This window comes from Lepus europaeus, chromosome 7 (genome assembly GCF_033115175.1).
Source record: "Lepus europaeus isolate LE1 chromosome 7, mLepTim1.pri, whole genome shotgun sequence".
Taxonomy (NCBI): Eukaryota; Metazoa; Chordata; class Mammalia; order Lagomorpha; family Leporidae; genus Lepus; species Lepus europaeus.
In genome coordinates this window covers 56167877-56186357 of record NC_084833.1, presented here as the reverse complement: position 1 = coordinate 56186357, position 18481 = coordinate 56167877, and the positions used below count along the sequence as shown (strand labels likewise).

Here is an 18481-nt window from a genome sequence, read left to right as displayed (position 1 = left end):
CTGTATCAGAGCGCTGGTTCTAGTCCTGGCTGTTCCACTTCCAACTCTCCCTGCTAATGCGCCTGGGAAAGCAGCAGGTGATGGCTCAAGTGCTTGAGCCCCTGCACTCGTGTGAGAGATCCAGATGGAGTTCCTGGCTCCTGGTTTTGCCCTGTCCCAGCCCTAGCAGTTGCAGCCATTTGGAGAATAAACCAGTGAGTGAAATCTGTCTGTCCCTCACTCTCTGTTGCTCTGCATTTCAAATAAATTTTTGAGTCACTTTTTTTAAAAAGATGTATTTACTTTTTTGAGGGGCAGAGTTAAAAATAAAGAGGTCCTCCATCCACTGATTCCTTCCCCAGATGGCCACAACAGCCAGAGCTGGGCTGACCTGAAGTCAGGAGCTTCTTCCAGGTCTCCCACACAGGTGCAGCTGCCCAAGCACTTGGGCCATCTTCCACTGCTTTCCCAGCCCATAAGCAGAGAGCTGGATGAGAAGAGGAGCAGCCAGGACACGAACCAGCACCCATATGGGATGCCAGTGCCTCAGGCAGAGGCCTAACCTAGTACACCACAGTGCTGGCCCCAGGTCACTGGCTTTAAAAGTCATTGATGTGTCCCAAACATCCTTAAACCACCATACCAGCAGTATGATTGCCTCTGACAGTTTAGTTCATCTAATGTAGTTAAGTGTTGTCTTGGTAGATATGCTAGTATTTTGTGTGTTGAAAATGGCAGTCTATGTACAGCTGTAATAGCATTCCTGGTTTGGAATAGACTTACAGATACAGGGTCTGGTAAAGCCAGCCTGTGCCCAACACCATAGGGCAGAAAGTCATGGAAATGGAGAGCCTTCTCCCCCCCCCCCCCCCCGAAGCCTGTGGTGAACCTGAGGATCCTTGAAGCTTCTGAAGTGCAAAATTCTGAGTATGTCCTGTTTTCCAGGAAAAGGGCTGTGGATTTTACCGTTCTCAAAGTGGGTGTGGCCCAGAAGTTCTAAGAGCCACGTGAGGAGTCAAGGATCCCCTTCCCAGCCGTCCTGCTTTACCTAGGTCCTCCGAGCTTTCAGTCTAGGGCGAGTTCTTGTCCCTGTGATGGGTTCCTGTACTTGGCCTTCGGCGTCCAGCTTCCTCCAGCAGGGTCTGTGGTAGCTTCACGTTGCTGGCTCTCAGGGCCGGCTCCGTGGCAGCCCCCATTACTGCAGTTGGCACTTTCTCCTGCTTAGTGTCCTTCTCTTCCTTTCGGATGGTGCAAGATCTTGTTCCTAAACCCAAAATCCATTAGTTATGTTGAATATGCCATCATTTTGATAGGATCATTATTTGAGAAGCAGAGAGAAAAAGTTCCCATTCACTCCCTGAAATGCCTACAATAGGCCTAGGACCCTGGGCTGAAGCTGGAGCTGGGAACTCAATCCAGATCTCCCATATGGGTAGCAGAGATCCAGTTACCTGAGCTGTTACAACTGCCTCCCAGAGTCTCATCAGCAGAAAGTTGGAGGAGCCAGGAATCAAACCCACATACTAAAATACGGGACGGGGGGCATCTTTTTTTTAATTAATTTGAAAGAGTTACGCAGAGAGGGAAGGAGAGAGAGAGAGAGAGAGAGAGAGAGAGCGCGCGCTTCCATCCGCTGGTTCACTCCCTAGTTGGCCACAACAGCTGGAGCTACACTGATCCAAAGCCAAGAGCTAGGAGCTTCTTCCGGGTCTCCAGGGCGGGTGCAGGGGCCCAAGGACTTGGGCCATCTTCTACTGCTTTTTCAGGCCATAGCAGAGAGCTGGATTGGAAGTGGAGCAGCTGGGACTCGAAATGGTGTCCATATGGGATGCGCTACACCACAGCACCAACCCCAATGGCACGTGGGCATCTTAAGCAGTAAGCAAAACACCCACCCCGGAATTAATCTTGATGTCAAGTCATGCATCAGGGATCACCAGATCTCAAGCATCTGTAAGCTCCTAGTATTGTTTTGTATTTTTAAAGAGAAATAGTGGCCGGTGCCGTGGCTCACTAGGCTAATCCTCCGCCTTGTGGCGCCAGCACACCAGGTTCTAGTCCCGGTCGGGGCACCGGATTCTGTCCCGGTTGCCCCTCTTCCAGGCCAGCTCTCTGCTGTGGCCCAGGAGTGCAGTGGAGGATGGCCCAAATGCTTGGGCCCTGCACCCGCATGGGAGACCAGGAGAAGCACCTGGCTCCTGGCTTCAGATCAGTGCGGTGCGCCGGCCACGGCGGCCATTGGAGGGTGAACCAACGGCAAAGGAAGACCTTTCTCTCTGTCTCTCTCTCACTATCCACTCTGCCTGTCAAAAAGAAAAAAAAAAAAGAGAAATAATATTTGTTAATCATTTCTGGCCATTGTGCTTTACAGTAAGGGGTATTATCAGATACCCAGATTTGGAGTTGGGGAGAAACAGTTATCAGTTTTTTCAAAGAGCTCTGGGGAGGGGGCAGTGTTATGGAGTAGTAGGTAAAGCTGCTGCCTATGACACCAGCATCCCATATGGGCGCTGGTTCGTGTCCTGGCTGCTCCACTTCCCATTCAGCTCCCTTCTAATAGCCTGGGAAAAAAAGGGGAGGAGACCCTTTCAGTCCTTGGGCCCCTGCCACTGACATGGGAGACCCAGAAGCAGCTCCTGGTTCCTGGTTTCAGTCTGGCCCAGCAATGGCTATTGTGACTCTCTGGGGAGTAAACCAGCAGATGGAAGATCTCTGTCTCTCCCTCTCTCTGACTTTCAAATAAATATTTAAAAAGAAAAATGCCAGTAGGGGAAGCAAAGGTGGGTTACTGCCTCCAGTTGCGGAAACTTCTCCTTTACTGACAGTATCAGAACTAGGCTGGCGCCGTGGCTCAACAGGCTAATCCTCCGCCTTGCGGCGCCGGCACACCGGGTTCTAGTCCCGGATGGGGAGCCGGATTCTATCCCGGTTGCCCCTCTTCCAGGCCAGCTCTCTGCTATGGCCCGGGAAGGCAGTGGAGAATGGCCCAAGTGCTTGGGCCCTGCACCCGCATGGGAGACCAGGAGAAGCACCTGGCTCCTGGGTTTGGATCAGCACGATGCAGCGGCCATTGGAGGGTAAAACAACGGCAAAAAGGAAGACCTTTCTCTCTGTCTCTCTCTCTCACTATCCACTCTGCCTGTCAAAAAAAAAAAAAAAGAGCTGATCACAGTGGAGAGCCAGGGGCTGGTGTTGTGGTGCATCAGGTGAAGTCACCATTTGTGATGCTGGCATCCTATACTGCAGCACCAGTTTTCTCAGATACTGTGCTCCAGTTCACCTCCCTGCTAATGGCCTGGGGAGGCAGCAGCAGATGGCCCAAATGCTTGCACCCCTGCTCCCCCTGTGGGAGACTAGAATGGAGTTCCAGGTTCCTGGCTTCAGCCTGGCCCAGGCTGTTGGCAACCATTTGGGTAGTGAACCATTGCATGGTATATTCTTTCTGCCTTTCAAATAAAATCTTAAAAGGAAAAGATAATAAGCTGGTGGGAAAATAAGCTTTAAGAAATTCAATTAGATGAAATAAAAATCCTAGGAGATGGGAACAGTCTAAAAAGACAACTTTTAAAACTACACGTTGAATCCTGTTCCAGTCAAGCTGAGGAGAGCATTACGACTGCTGGCAATCAGCAGCCCAGTCTCCCTAGGATTGTTAGGATCAATGGCCTCTCACTGTAACCGAAGGGAATGAAAGTGGAGGTTTCCTAAGAGGCCGAGCTCAGGACTGACTGTCAAAGCATCAGTGCTTGACAGGACTCCTATCCAATACATCTAGCACTGATTAACTAACAGACATATTTAGGAGAGGCTGGCGGCACATTCCCTAAAGGGAAACAGGCCAGAGGGGAGCAAAGGCAAACTCCGGTGTTTGCCCTTGTGTTCAGCCCTGCCCCACACGTGCCTCTGTGTGCTTCATCTTCACTACTTAGCTGTGGCGGGCAGTACTGCACCTACCCTTGGGGCAAGACTGGCACCTTCCTGGGGTGAGCAGTCCTTTAGCTACCAAGCAATAGGGCAGTGGCTTCAAACAACGTCCACAGTGGATCCCAGTGTGGCCGGTGCCTGGAGGCCGTTAAGCCTTCCAGCGTGCCTGCTCCAGGTACATCTGCTCCAGATATTAAAGCAGGGACAACCTAGTCTCCAAGAACCTAGCCGAGGGCTGTGCGTGTCTATGCCACGCCCCTCACGTGGCTCTGCTCTCTCTGAGCCCTGCTGGGAACTTCGGACAGGTGTGAGGCAGATCAGTGAGCTGCTGCTCCCAGCCCTCCATGCTTTTCAGCTCCTGGCAGAGCTAGTTGTGAGGAGTGAGCAGCAGGGGGGCTGGCGTTGTGGTAGAGCAGGTAGAGCCACCGTCTGCAACACCAGCATCCACACAGGAGTTGGTTTGAGTCCCTGCTGCTCCACTTCCGACCCAACGCCCTGCTAATGGCCTGGGAAAACCAGCAGAGGATGGCCCAGGTGCTTGGGCCCCTGCACCCACAGAAGAAGCTCCTGGCTTTGGCCTGGCCCAGCTCTGGCCATTGTGGCCATGTGGGGAGTAAACCAACAGATGGAAGAACTCTTGTCTCTGATTCCCCCTCTAACTCTAAATAAATTTAATAAATAAATAAATAAATGGCAGCATTACACAGCGTCCTGGTTCTTGTCACTCCAACTAAGGGGCCAGTGGGACAGCCAGTGGGATCAGCGCCTCCTCCTCCTCCTCTCACTGGTCTGCGAGTCAGCGAAAACCTGCCACTTCCCTTTCTCAGGGTCTCCCATGTGTCGCAGTCCCAACAGAGAGCACCCTCTCCCATGAGACACAGGAGGGAAGGGACGACCCACGCTCTCGGTGTACCTGGCTTCCCGGGCCGCGGCTCAGGTCCGTTTCTCCTCCAGTACCTCCACTCGGGCTGCCCGAGGGCAGCCTGCCTCCGAGACTTCTCGAGGAAGATGGGTTCTGTGTGGACTGCGCGGTTCACCGTCAGGGTCTGGGGAAGGCCCCTGTCCAGATCAGTGAGCAGGTCTTCCTCTTCAGCGGAGGAGGAGGAGGAGGAGGAAGAGATAGCCACCGGAGCCTGCACTGCTGCCACCTTCTCTGTGGAGCCCTCCAGGGGCAAAAGCTGGGCTGTGGACTTCAGCTCGGACTCAGCAAGCTCTCTAGCTGAGACCTCGGAGGTCCTGGTTACGGGCCACCAGGTGGGGCCACCCAAGGGGGAGCAACAGAGGCAGCCCTGGCACAGCAGGGGGCAGCAGGCGCGGGGGTGGCAGGGAGGGCACAGGAACTGCGTGCCCACAGGAAGCCCGCTGGTGATGCATCCGGCGACCGGCCCCAGCAGAGAGCAGCAGGGGGCCCAGAGGAGGGGCCGGAGGTGCTTCCTGGGGACAGGCTTGTGCAGCCTTTCCACAGCCTTCCTCCAGACAGCTGGGGGCACCCACCGGACCCCCCCTTGAGGCACCTTAGCTGTCAGGCCATTCCAGAAATGAACAGTGATTTCTTCTTCCTCTGGTGCTAAGGAAAAGACAAGGGGTAAGGCTTATGGTGGGGTAAGGTTGTCCTATCCCCAAGAGAAAGGCCCAGCCACCGCTCTGCTCTGTCTCCCAGCTTCTCACAGGCACCTGTCCGCGAGGGAGCCTACTGGGAACATCTCCCCACCCACGCCCCTTCCCCTCTCTCCCCGGAGACTTGCACAAGCCCACCTGCCTCCTGGGCCAGATGACCTGGAGGGGCCCATCCCCCACCTCAAACCCAACATGTGCTCAGTGAAAGCCCCCTCCTGCCCTCTCGGGTTCCCAGTGGCCCCTGCTGGCCCCTCAGCAGAGGACCGTTAGTTTCTGGAGGACTCGCTCCTGAGACCTGGTGAGACCCCAGGATAATGCACCCCACTGTGATTTAGGCCACTGACCTAGTAGTGAAGACCACTTTCCCTGATTTAAAAAATAAAAAGTCTGCAAGATAGGATTTGTGCATCTGTGGCTGCCCCAGGATGAAGCAACAAGTTTAGGGGGTGAGGATCATTTCCCTAATGCTGTTGTACAGACCCCCTTTGCTCTCTCCTCTGGCCTGATCGCCAGCCTGGCTCCTCCTGGGGACTGAGTGGTCGGGGCAGCTTCCCTCACCTCTCATGGAGTCAGTCATCTGCAAGCCCAGCAAAACAGTGCCAGGGCCGTAGCGCTGTCGGTCTGGCTCCCAGGGTGCCAGCACCTTGTCCCCAGTTCTCAGTGAGTAGTCCACGGATCGTGGGAGCTGAATGACATCTTCCTCTGAGACCACACTCAGCTGTGGGGCTGGCAGCTTTGGGCCTGTGACAAGGGGAACTTCAAATTCCACAAGCAGAGTCCCCTGCTGCTCCAGCTATGGGAAAGAAAACACTCATGGTGATACAATGAGGCATTGATGATACAACATGGAGGGGGGCGGGTGTTGTGGCACAGTGGGTTGAGTTGCCACTTGGGATGCCTACATCCCATAGCAGAATGCCAGTTGGAGCCTGGGCTGCTCCACTTTTTTTTTTTTAATTTATTTATTTAATTGAAAGAGTTACACAGAGAGAAGAGAAGCAGAGAGAGAGAGGTCTTCCATCTGCTGATTCACTCCCCAGTTGGCCACAATGGCTGGTGCTGTGCTGATCTGAACCTAGGATCCAGGAGCTCCTTCTGGGTCTCCCATGTGGGTGCAGGGACCCAAGGACTCGGGCTATCTTCTACTGCTTTCCCAGGCCATAGCAGAGTGCTGGACTGGAAGTGGAGCAGCCAGGACTAGAACCTGCATCCATATGGGATTCCAGCACTGCAGGCAGAGGCTTTACTCACTATGCTACAGCATTGGCCCCTGCTCCACTTCCAATCCAGCTTCCTGTTAGTTGGCCTGAAAGGCAGCTGACAATGGCCTGAAAATTTGGATTCCTCCATCCACATGGGAGACCCTGAGAATGGCTGGCTCCTGGCTTCAGCCTAGTCTAGTCCTGGTTGTTGCAAGCATTCGGGGCAGTGAATCAGCAGAGAGATCTCCAGGGGCCAGAGCAGAAAGAATCAGCAGAGAGAAGATCTACGCCACAGCACTGGGCCCCCAGGTCCACTTTTGAGCTTCCTGCTAATGTGCACCCTGGGAGAGAGCCATGTGATGGTTCAAATCCTTGGGTTCCTGCCACCCCTGTGGGAGACCTGGAGTTCCCAGCTCCAGGGTTCAGCCTGACCCAACTGTGGCTGTTACAAGCACTGGGTAGTGAACCAACAGATGGAAGAGCAGTCTCTCAAAAGAAAAAAAAAAAAAAAGAAATTAAGAACTCGGATCACTCAGTTCCCTACAAGTCCCCAGAAAGAGGCCGTTTGAAAGAAGGGACAGGGCCAGTGCTGCTGACAGCAGAGAGCTGGACTGTGGGACTGCTGCTCTTCACTCTGTTTCTTCTCACCCTGGGCAACTCTTTCTGCCTTTTCCTTTCCATTCTCTTCCTTTTCCTGTTTTTCTTTCCTCCTACACAATTTTTTGGCTTGCAATTCCCAGGAGTAACCTGGCTCCTTGGAATCTTTCCCCAGTGCACTCTCTTTCCCTGACACTCCCAAGAAGTTTTGTTCCTATGTCAGAGACCAAGGTAAGGCTGCTTATTCATCCAGGGGGTCACACAGGCAAAGTGATGGAGATGGGGCAGGCCTGAAGAAAGCTACAGTCAAGCAAAGAAAAGGCATAAAAGCAGTAGAGGTACTTAAGCTGATCTGAGTACAGAAACTATTGGAGCAAAACTCTTTTTTAAATTTTTATTTATTTGAAAGGTGGAGGGGTGGAGGGCGGGGCGGGGGAGGGAGGGAGGGAGGGGAAGGAGAGATCTTTCGTTTGCCGATTCACTCCCCAAATGCCTGCAACAGCCATGAGCCTGGAACTCCATCTGGGTCTCCCAAGTGGGTGGCAGAGACCCAAGTACTTGAACCATCACCTGCTGTCTCCCGGGATCAAATTACCAGGAAGCTGGATCAGAGGTGGAGTTTGGTTTCTTGGATAGGGAAACCTAATTCTCAAAAAAATATGAATGACAGAATTTCTGTTTAAAAATCATTGTCGACCAGTGCTGTGGCATAGTAGACTTAGCTAGCTTCTGCCTGCCACACCAGCATCCCATATGGGCACTGGCTCGTGTCCCAGCTGCTCCTCTTCTGATGCAGCTCTCTGCTTATAGCCTGGAAAAGCAGTGGAAGATGGACCAAGCACTTGGGCCCCTGTACCCACATGGGAGACCTGGAAGCTCCTGGTTCCAGGCTTCAGACTGGCCCAAGCGCTGGCCGTACGGCTATTTGAGGAGTGAACCAGTGGATGGAAGAGTTTTCTCTCTGTCTCTCCCTCTGTCTGTAATTCTGCCTCATAAATAAATAAAATCTTTTAAAAATCATTGTCATTGAATGGAAATTCTATCATTAATACTTTTTGAGAATTCCCATTAGTTTTTCCTCCATAAATCCACACAAATCTACACAGCCATAACAAACTTAACACACTCACGGATGCTACCAGTTCACTTCTACAGCCCGGCCATTGAAGGTCTGTGCCCATCCAAGAAACCAAACTGCTGGACACACATAACTAAGGCACATCAGGTAAGACAGGGCCACCTAAGGAGCGTGACAGGGAGATACTGGGAGTCAGGGACTTGCCTCTGGAGCAGCCTTTATCTGAGCCCAGTAATAGAAACCATCTGGTTCCCTCCTTGCCAAGACCTGGGTGTCAGCAGCATCTTCAGCTCTTGCCAGCCAGCCCGACCCCTGCCATGCTGGGTCAGCAATGTGGATACACGAGTGATAGGAGGCACACCTGGAAGAAAGCAAAGGAAATTAGAGGGTGGGGACCTGCAAGCCCCAAAAAGCATGAAGCTCAGAGCCAGCGCTGCTAGGGCGCCTGCTTCCCATATGAGCACCAGGTCCCAGCTGCTCTGCTTCCAGTTCAGCTCCCTGCTAATGCACCTGGGAAGGCAGTGGAAGATGGCCCAAGTGACTGGGCGCACCTGCCACCCATGTGAGAGACTCAGATGGAGCCCAGTCTCCTGGTTTCAGCCTGGACCAGCCTGGCCATTGTGGCCTTTTGGGGAGTAAACCAGCAGAGAGTAGATCCATCTCTCTCTCTCTTTCTCTAACTCTGCCTTTACATGACTAAAATAAATCTTTAAAGAAAAAAAAACCCAACCATGAAGATCTACATCTCAGTCAGATCTGAGGAGCACCACGGTGTATGTAGGACACACAGGGTATGTGGGACAGAAATCCAGAGAGAAGGTAGCAATCCGTGACTGTGCTGAGGTCAACTTTTAATAGACAGGAGGTGAGGACAATAAAGGGGTCTTTGTCTGTGAATGGGGAATTGTTGCAAGCTAGCTGAAATGCAATTAGCCCGGATATAAACAAGTTAACTAATGCTTGTTCTGGGACAACAGTCCCCGAGAGAATACCGGGGAGGTAAATGTGAAGGTGTGTGTGTGATTCCGGGACGGGGCGTGGAAGCTGGGATGGCAGCTGATGGAGCAAACTTGGTGCTGTGGCGGCGGAGGGGATGAGGAAGTGCCAGAGGAGGAGCTGCCCAGAGAAGCCGACTGCTGGGGCCGTGGGACAGAAAAGGAGAAGCCAGTTCTGGGAAGTTTTGTGGGCAGGGCCAGCGGCTGAGTCAGGGTCTGGGTTTACTTTGTGGGCAAGGCTGGGAACAAGGCTGCTTAACTCTGGCCTGGAATGGGTGGGTCCTCACAGGTGAATCAGGACAGGAGTGACTCAAGACGGCCGGGCCGCCATGTCCGTGCCCAGGGCAGCAGAGCTGAGCAGCACCGGCTCAAGTCCCTGCCACGCCCACACTTTGGGTCTGTGGAGGCGGCGCCTTTACTCTCTCTACAGTCACAGCTGACTGGGCTGCTGCTCAGGAAACTCCCGGGCAGGTGAGGCTTGCTGAGGGCGCCTGAGGGCCCTGGAGGGCCTACTTCAGTTGGTGGTTGCAGGCGCTCTAATTTCTCCTGTGGGACCACAGCAAGTTTCAGAGTTGATGGAAAAGGAGCTAGAAATGTTGTAACTCGGTGGCGTTGTGGTGAAGTGGGTAACACTGCTGTGTGAGCCACCGGCATCTCCAAGGGCGCCAGTTTGAATCCCGGCTGCTCCACTTCTGATCCAGCTCCCTGCTAATGTGCCTGGATAAGCAGAAGATGGCCCAAGTGCTTGGGTCCCTGCATCCACGTACAAGACGCGGACGAAGCTCCTGGTTTCTGGTTTTGGATCGGCCCAGCTCGGGCCGTTGTGGCCAATTTGGGGGGTGAACCAGTGGATGGAAGACCTCTCTGTCTCACACTCGCTTTCTAATTCTGCCTTTCAAATAAATAACCTTAAAGAACAAGAAGAAAGTTGTAACTGCTCACCCTGTCCTCTGACACATGCCAGCTGCGATGTTCCCGGTAGAACAAACCAGGTCAACCTGGGTGACACCCAGGAGTTTTTTTGTTTTTTTTTGTTTTTTTTAAGATTTATTTATTTGAAAGTCAGAGTTACACAGAGAGAGGAGAGGCAGAACAGAGAGAGAGATCTTCCATCCTATGGTTCACTCCCCTGATGGCCGCAATAGCCGAAGCTGTGCCAATCCAAAGCCAGGAGCTTATTCCGGGTCTCCAGGGCGGGTGCAGGGGCCCAAGGACTTGGGCCATCTTCTACTGCTTTTTCAGGCCATAGCAGAGAGCTGGATGGGAAGTGGAGCAGCCAGGACTAGAACCGGCATCCATATGGGATGCCGGTGCTTTAAGCCAGGGCATTAACCCACTGTGCCACAGCGCCAGCCCCAGGAGTAGTTTAGGCTGGAGTAAAATACTCACAGCCCATACACATAATAAGCCAGACAGTAACAAGCCCTCACAGCCCTCCCAGGAAGAAAGTTCTCTCCCTGCCACCGGCAGGAACACAGGACAAAGCAAGGGGTTTGCTTCCCGCCGGAGGCGGAGACAGTACCTTGAGAGGGGGTTGTGCCTGCTGAGCCAGGGCGCTCGGGGAGCCCAGGGGCAGGCGAAGGCGAGATCCCAGGGTGGCGCGGCACAGTCCCAGCCGGGGGCCTTCAGGGCTGTGGCCACGCTGCAGTATTTGGGTAAAGGCGCCCCTGGCCCAGCCGAGTCCATGGCGTTTGAAGAAACACCTGAGAACAAGCCCCGCCGTTACCTGAGCTGCCGTCCACAGTGCCTCAGAGGGCGCCCAGGTGGGGCGGGCGGCGCCCGGCTCCCCCCCCCCCCCCCCGGGCTGCAGGTGCAGCCACGCGGGCCCCCGCCCGCCCACACAGACACGCCAAGCTTCTCCTCACAATCACCTGCCCTAGGAAGCCCAGCTCAGGAAGGGGCCCGGGGCCGCCTCTGTTACAGAGGCGCAGCTGCGACTGTAGGAAAACCAGCTGCAGATCCTTCTCGGCCCGCCGGCTGGCCGCTGATCCACTCAACCCCTGTGCTTGGGCTCAGGCCAGAATGCACCTGGCAGAAACGTGGCTCAAGCTGTTTTCCCTCCTTCTTGTCCTTAGCCGCAGCGACTCCTGCCATTAAGACAGCTCTTCCCAACCCGGGTCACCGACAGGACTGGGTGTGGCCCCAGCAGAGCTGGCCTCCGGGCAGGGCCTCCCTCCGCAGACCCGGGCAGCTGACCCCTAGGAGCTCAAGGGCAACCTCTGCTGCCCCAGCCCACCAGAGCCCTCTCAGGGTCCGTTACTGCCCAAGTCTACAAACCTGACCCCACGGGGGCTCACCCACAGCCTCAAACTCCTGGCCTCCGCCTGGGTCTCCGGCCCCTGCTGACCGTTGGGGCCCTGGGCCTCAGCTCAACTGACTCCTGGCAGCCAAGCGGGTTGCCGTGGACGCGAGGCCAGCCGGAACGCTGCGGGCCCAGCTAGGGCACTGGGCATGTGCGGAGGGGCAGGGGGGAGGGGCCGTTCTTCACCTTTGTCTTGGAGGGGAAGGGAAGGGAAGAGGAAGAGGAAGGTCCACAGAGCTTCAATCCCCAGGAGCTCAGGCGGCTCACATTGGGGAGCCAAGGATCCCGGGGCAGGCCTGACCCCTCCAGAGACTCAGGCTGTTGATTTGTCTTCACCCCGAGCAGGCGCGAGGCTGGCTTTGGGGACTCTAAGAACTTGTCTGGAGCTGAAAGCAAAATATGGCAAGGTGAGGACATGTTTGTAACTGGCCTCCACGGAGGAGCACAGGTGTGGTGACGCTGGGTGGCGCTGGCGCGGGTGTGTGTGGACCCCGGTGACCAAGGAACGCAAGTCCCGCTTCTGTACGGGGCAAGGCTGGCGTTCTGAGGCGTCTGAGAGTCTCCGCTCGCTGGTGCTGCGCCGGACATTAGGCTCCGTGAGAAGACCGGGAAGAGCGGCAGACACATCAGTGGTGTCTCCCCGGCTCCCTTTCCTCTTCCGCGCGTTTCCGTCTGCGGATCCCTGAGGATGAAGCGGCTGCGCATTGCCCACCTGCAGGGCTGGCACGTGTGGCCGTCAGCACCTTCCGCCCCCTGGCCGCGGGGGCTGCTTAGGTTGGACACGTTGCTGAGGCTCTGCAATCGGGGAGCATCTCAAGATGCTTGTTGGGAACCCCGAGTTCAGAGTCCCTTTTCTCTTTGTAATAAGTTCCCAGAGCTCCTGGCTGCCTTTTTTGGGCACCATAGCTATTCCCAGAGAGAAGACAAACCTAAAGAAAACAGGTTCCGGGGGACGGCATTGAGTCCTGCCTGTTGATGTGTGCGCCATTAACGTTTAGTGATGGTGCCGGTTTGAATGGGGTTTTCTCAACCCAACGCATCTGAGCTGACGGGAGAACTGCTCTCAGAGCGTAAATGTGTAGCCCAAAGAACCACCGTGGCCCCAGACCATATGTCTAGAGGCTGAGTAAGAGCACAAAGTTAGAGAATCAGACATGGAAGTCTCTCCGGCAGTGAGCAAAGGATTCCTCGGTGTAATGGAGAAAAGGGAAATGGTCCAGGTTATTCAGGAAGAGAGAAGGAAGCATTTGCTAGACCATCATACTCTTTTTGGGGGAGTCCTGAGAAAATCGAGACGTGGATTTTTTTAAAAAAAAAAATTTTTTTTGACAGGCAGAGTGGACAGTGAGAGAGAGACAGAGAGAAAGGTCTTCCTTTGCCGTTGGTTCACCCTCCAATGGCCGCCGCGGCCAGCGGGCTGCGACCGGCGCACCGCAGGAGCAAGGTGTTTATCCTGGTCTCCCATGGGGTGCAGAGCCCAAGCACTTGGGCCATCCTCCACTGCACTCCCTGGCCACAGCAGAGAGCTGGTCTGGAAGAGGGGCAACCGGGACAGAATCGGTGCCCTGACTGGGACTAGAACCCGGTGTGCTGGCGCCGCCAGGCGGAGGATTAGCCTATTGAGCTGCGGCGCCGGCCTGAGACGTGGATTTTTGAGTCGGGGACAGGCTATAGGAAACTCTGAAAATCCAGCAGGTGGATTTAACAATGCAGTAGGCAGAAGGGGATCTCCAGGTGGTTTGAGTGACGAAGTGGCATGGAATGCTTGAAGAAAGAACATCGGAGTGAGGGAAAGCTGGGTGAGAACAGAGCCCAGGAGGCTGCAGAAGAAACTGTCAGCAGCGACCCAGACACACGCGGACAGGAAAACAGTCTCCATCAGCATTTGCTGTCACCGAGCTGATTTGAGGCTCTGCTGGGTGCTATCAATGCAGGATGAATGACTGGCCCCTGTCCTCCAGGGCACGCCCCTAACAGAAGAACATGGAGTCGGGTGTCCCGGATGTAAAGGCAGCAGTATCGCAACTGCCGCAGAAATAAATATGCCAAATCAAGGAACGGCCAGGACAGGATGCTGGGGGTGACTTCACAGAGAGACATGACGTGGAGACGAGTGTCACAGACAGTATGAACAAGTCCTGACTGGGCTTGGTGATATATGGGACCTGGGAGTTAGGGGACAAGACAGAGCTGAGACCCTGTGAGAGCAGACTCCAAGACATGGGGTGGGGACTGTCTCCCAGGGCTGAAGGAAAGGCTTGGCAGGAGAAGCGAATGGGGACGTTGGGGACAAAATGTGCCACGGCTGAGAACAGCGCCTATCAGAAGCAATGGTTAGAAACACCTGCGTGTCGGGCACTGGTAATCCTCATGGCGAACACGTGGAGGCTGCTCCATCCTCATCTTGTACATGAAAAACCAAGGCCTGGAGCAGAAGGAGCAGACAGAGGCCGTGTTTGCACAGCCTGCCTTCTTAACCTCTACCCTTGCACTAAGCTACCTGGAGAAGTGTGTATGCAGGAGAAAGCGGCTCGGAACCAATTTCAAAGACAACAAGGCTTTGTGAACTGCTTGGGCTTTAGTCCCGAGACGCTGTCTTACTGTGACTTCTTGTCAAGTGCAAATAAATAAAAACCACCAAACTGACACATCATCAAGGGAGGTTCACTGTGATTGTTTCACATCGAGTGTGTACAAGAGAGCCCAGCAAGCCCCGGGGGAGCTTGTGTGCCAAGCTGTGCGTGTCACTGTGGGAGCTTCTGGCCACAAGGGTGCCAAGGGCAGCAACAGAGAAGCCTGGGGCACCTGCTCCCCGAGAGCTCTTGAAAGAAAGGAAGCAAAGCATCTTAGTCTACTCAAGCTAACGCTTATCCAGGCAAAGAACCACGAGGGCAGCTTAGGGCAGAGCTGCTGTCTGCTCTCACACACAGAAATTACATTTAGCAAACCACGGAAGGAGGCTGTGAGGGCCCCCATGTTGTGACATTGTTCCTGTTTGGAAATCCTGAATCACACAATTCTAAAAATAGGGTCCGGGTGCCGGCTGGCGGTGGCTGTGATGGAGGACCGTGGCCCCGGGGTGTGCTTGGTGGTGGCCTCTGCAGGGTGCAGGAGAGACTGCAGGAAGTTGATGTACTTGATGGCGGCCCTGAGGGTTTCCACTTTGCTGAGTCGCTTCTCCAGATACTCCTCGGGCAGGTGATGGCGGAGCTGGGCGTAGCCTTCGTTGACACACTTCACTCGCTGCCTTTCCCGCTCGTTCCTTTTCCGGATAAAGGCTGGTCCGTAGGAGTATTCACACCTGCTGTAGCTTGGATAAGGCATTGGGAAAGGGAAGGGGTAGGGCTCCCCGTAATTCTCCATGATCAGGGAGTCACTGGAAAAAGGCAGCAGTGGCAGCTCCTCGGAGTAAGGGGCTGGCAGTGGGGGCTCCGGGTACAGGTGGAAAGTGACCATGGGGTCCAGGTAGAAGGGCCTGCCCAGTGGAGAGTGGGCGGGATCGGGGAAGACCGGAAGTTTATCTGGCAGATTAGAACAGCTTCTCTTGTCCATAGTTTCCTCTTTAACCTGGAAACATAACCGAGTTTTATTCATTTGGCCACTCCAAAAGAGAGCAGATACGGCGTGCTAGCTTGCGGACTAGTTTCTGACCTCATTTGGGAACTTAGAAGGGGTCAGAGTATTTTGTGCGGAGCGAGAGGATTTTAATGGTACACGCACACTGCGTTAAAAAACGCTGAGTCACCTTGTGAGGAAGCTGTTCCCTTTCCGGTTCTTTTTGGGTCCTTGTGATGGCAAAGCCAAAAGCCTTTGCTTGGTGAGAAGGTCTTCCCCACCGCTAGCATTGTTTCTGAACCCCCTCAGGCCAGGCCTCCAACAAGCGCAGGATCTAGCTGCACTTCAATATTTTTCTACTGACTTCGTGATTGTTGAGTTACACAGATTTCACACTTACAGTAGTGACACAAAGTTTCTCTGAAAGACCCGAATTGATTTGATGAAGAGGCAAGTCAATAGTCGTGCGGGTGGGACCCGAGCTGCTGAGCCACACGGTTTTCAAACCCGAGCCACTGACCAGGCAGGCCGACTCCCCAGAGCCCAGGGACAAAACCCGAAATAAAGGCCGGCGCCGTGGCTCAGTAGGCTAATCCTCCGCCTTGCGGCGCCGGCACACCGGGTTCTAGTCCCGGTCGGGGCACCGATCCTTTCCCGGTTGCCCCTCTTCCAGGCCAGCTCTCTGCTGTGGCCAGGGAGTGCAGTGGAGGGTGGCCCAAGTGTTTGGGCTCTGCACCCCATGGGAGACCAGGAGAAGCACCTGGCTCCTGCCATCGGAACAGCGCGGTGCGCCGGCCGCAGCGCGCTACCGCGGCGGCCATTAGAGGGTGAACCAACGGCAAAGGAAGACCTTTCTCTCTGTCTCTCTCTCTCTCTCACTGTCCACTCTGCCTGTCAAAAAAAAAAAAAAAAAAAAAAAAAAAAACCCGAAATAAATACTCACAGGAGACTCCTTTGGTGAGCAACTCCTCCAAGACATTAAAAACTGGGTCAATTTATAGCTTTTTGCTTATACAGAATTTCTAAGAAGTGAAGTGCATCTTTGTTTAGGTTTTGTTAGCTTGGTTTTCACAGACCGTGAGGAGAAAGTTCTAGCCCAGAGGCCCCACACTAACCAACACATCCCCCCTCTCTGACGAGGTCGGCCTCCATCTCATTCTTTAAACCACCATTACTTGGTGCGTTTCCCCGTGGTCACGTGGCCATCGGGTTTCCAAGGGCACTGCATGTAGCTGGTTAGCTGGGAGGCCAGCGCTGCAGGAGAAAGAGCATTTTTCTTTCAGTCTTACACCCTTGGGTGTCAGTCTTGGCGATACCCCTGCAGAGCTGTGTGTCCTTAGGCAAATTTCCCAATCTCTTTGAGCCTCAGCTTTTTTCCAGGTCCAGCTGAGATACTAAGTACTCTGCTGAGAGGCTGTGAGGACCCAAAGAAAACACAAACACAGACAGAAACAATGCACCAGGCACAGCTGTGAGTTCTCCGCTTTCCTTTCTCCCCAGGTGAAGGCTGTGGTGCATCCTTTCTCAGCTGCACCTGGTAGAAAACATGGCCTGTGTTCTCCCCAGGGCAGGACAGCCACATTGATCCAGCCAACGTGTGTTTGTTGACACGTGAATAACCTAACTCGGCAAAGGAGCTGAACTCTGGTCGTGGTCCCCCGTGAAAGGAGGAGTGTGGCTGTCACTGTCGGAGGGGTGTGGGTTCTCAAGGCCTTTAGGAGCCACTTGTGCTGTGCACTTGGCATTTAAGAAGCCAAACAAACAAAATAACCCTCCCCAAGCAGTCCTAATATTTACAGGCAAGGACAGACAGCACTGTCACTTGTTCCTCTACCCCCGTGTGGCGAAACTCCTGCAGGCTGCACTGGGTAATGTGGGGAGCAGCCTGTCAGGCCAGCTTTCAATGAGTTCCAATTCCAGTATCGAGTGTGGCTTCTGAAAAGCCAGGAGGATATGGACACAGGGCGGCGGCGGCTGGGAAGGGTTATAAAAAGTTATGGTGAACCAGGCTGGAGAAGGAGGGAATGCCAGGAAAAGCTCTGCCTATGGCAGGGGAGATGAGATAAGTGGGAGAGATCCAATTAAAAAATGAAAACAGAGGAACAGGAAATGAGTTTCCAAATGACTGACCAAATGACCTAAAATAACTAACATAAAACAAAAATCTCTGGAAGATTAAAAACGGGCCAAGATTCTGTCAAAAAGAAAAAAGTTGCTGAGAGACACAAGTTAGGAAATTCCCAAGCCAGGAATGCTGCTGGGTAAAGCAGTAAAATGATGGCAGGAGGGGACGGAGCCTGCGTGACTGCAGTTCTCCGAAGAGCACAGTCCTCTTTTGGCCTGTAGCTAACAGGCAGGATTGATTCCCTAACAGTGATTACCAAACAGTAAAGCAGATGTCATCAAAGCCAATGATATAATGTCTTAAAATCTTGACCCAGAGGGGATCTGAAAAATTTGTATATGCCACAGGTAATTAGAAGTTCCTAGATTTTAACAAGCCTTTGCATAATTCTTGGAAAAAGAACATGGTGTCTTTGGAGACATATTGACAAGGTTTTCCATTGAGCATTCCCAGTAAGTTCACTAATCAATGTAGCAGCATTTAAATATGACTGCCTTTTATTCCGAATAAGAAAAAGATGACAAATGCAGCAATGAAGAGATTCAACATAGGAAGCTAGGAAGTCTGGACATGTTTGTAGAAATTGAGTACCCACTTTTAAATGAAAGCAATTCAGATTGTTGGTGCCGGGACTCAGAAATACGCACAACTAACAAACACACCTATCTCGAGAAAAATCTCAGGTTTCTGTCTTTGCGCTCTTCTGGGAAACGAATGAAGAGGTCTAAATGGTAAAAGTGTGAGAGCTTCCGGATGCTCTGCTGAGCATAAAAGCTTCAACTTTCAGCACCAAAAACAACTGGCATGTAAGAAACACAAAGTTACAACTACATGAATAATTGAATTATGGCATGCTGGAGCGGGGTGAAGGTTAGAAACCTCTGCCCCCGCCTCCCAGAGGCACGGCAGGCTGCTACGCATGCGAAGCTGCTCGCAGAGCAGGAGCCAGAACCTTGGTGTCCTGACTTCCAGCCCCAAAGTCTCCGCTCCTGGAGAGGATTTAATCACCAGCAAAGTTTGGATCTTTCATTCTGTGGGCAACACTTGATAGTGTAAGATAATAGGATGATCAGATAGCCGACAAAAACCCACCACTTACCAACTGTG

At 53.5% G+C, this 18481-nt stretch overlaps 2 protein-coding genes across 2 annotated transcripts; both read right to left on the bottom strand.

Moving 5' to 3' along the window:
* Window positions 1-1049: 1049 nt before the first annotated feature.
* Window positions 1050-11078, bottom strand: C7H11orf16 (chromosome 7 C11orf16 homolog). The gene is made up of 5 exons (XM_062197505.1): window positions 10915-11078; window positions 8602-8758; window positions 6079-6313; window positions 4817-5470; window positions 1050-1243 (listed from the first exon to the last, which is right to left on the bottom strand). Exons 1-5 carry the CDS (start codon window positions 11076-11078, stop codon window positions 1050-1052), a joined length of 1404 nt encoding a protein of 467 aa, XP_062053489.1.
* Window positions 11079-14703: 3625 nt separating this feature from the next.
* ASCL3 (achaete-scute family bHLH transcription factor 3) lies at window positions 14704-15246 on the bottom strand. Its single transcript, XM_062198117.1, has one exon. It carries the CDS (start codon window positions 15244-15246, stop codon window positions 14704-14706), a length of 543 nt encoding a protein of 180 aa, XP_062054101.1.
* Window positions 15247-18481: the final 3235 nt, after the last annotated feature.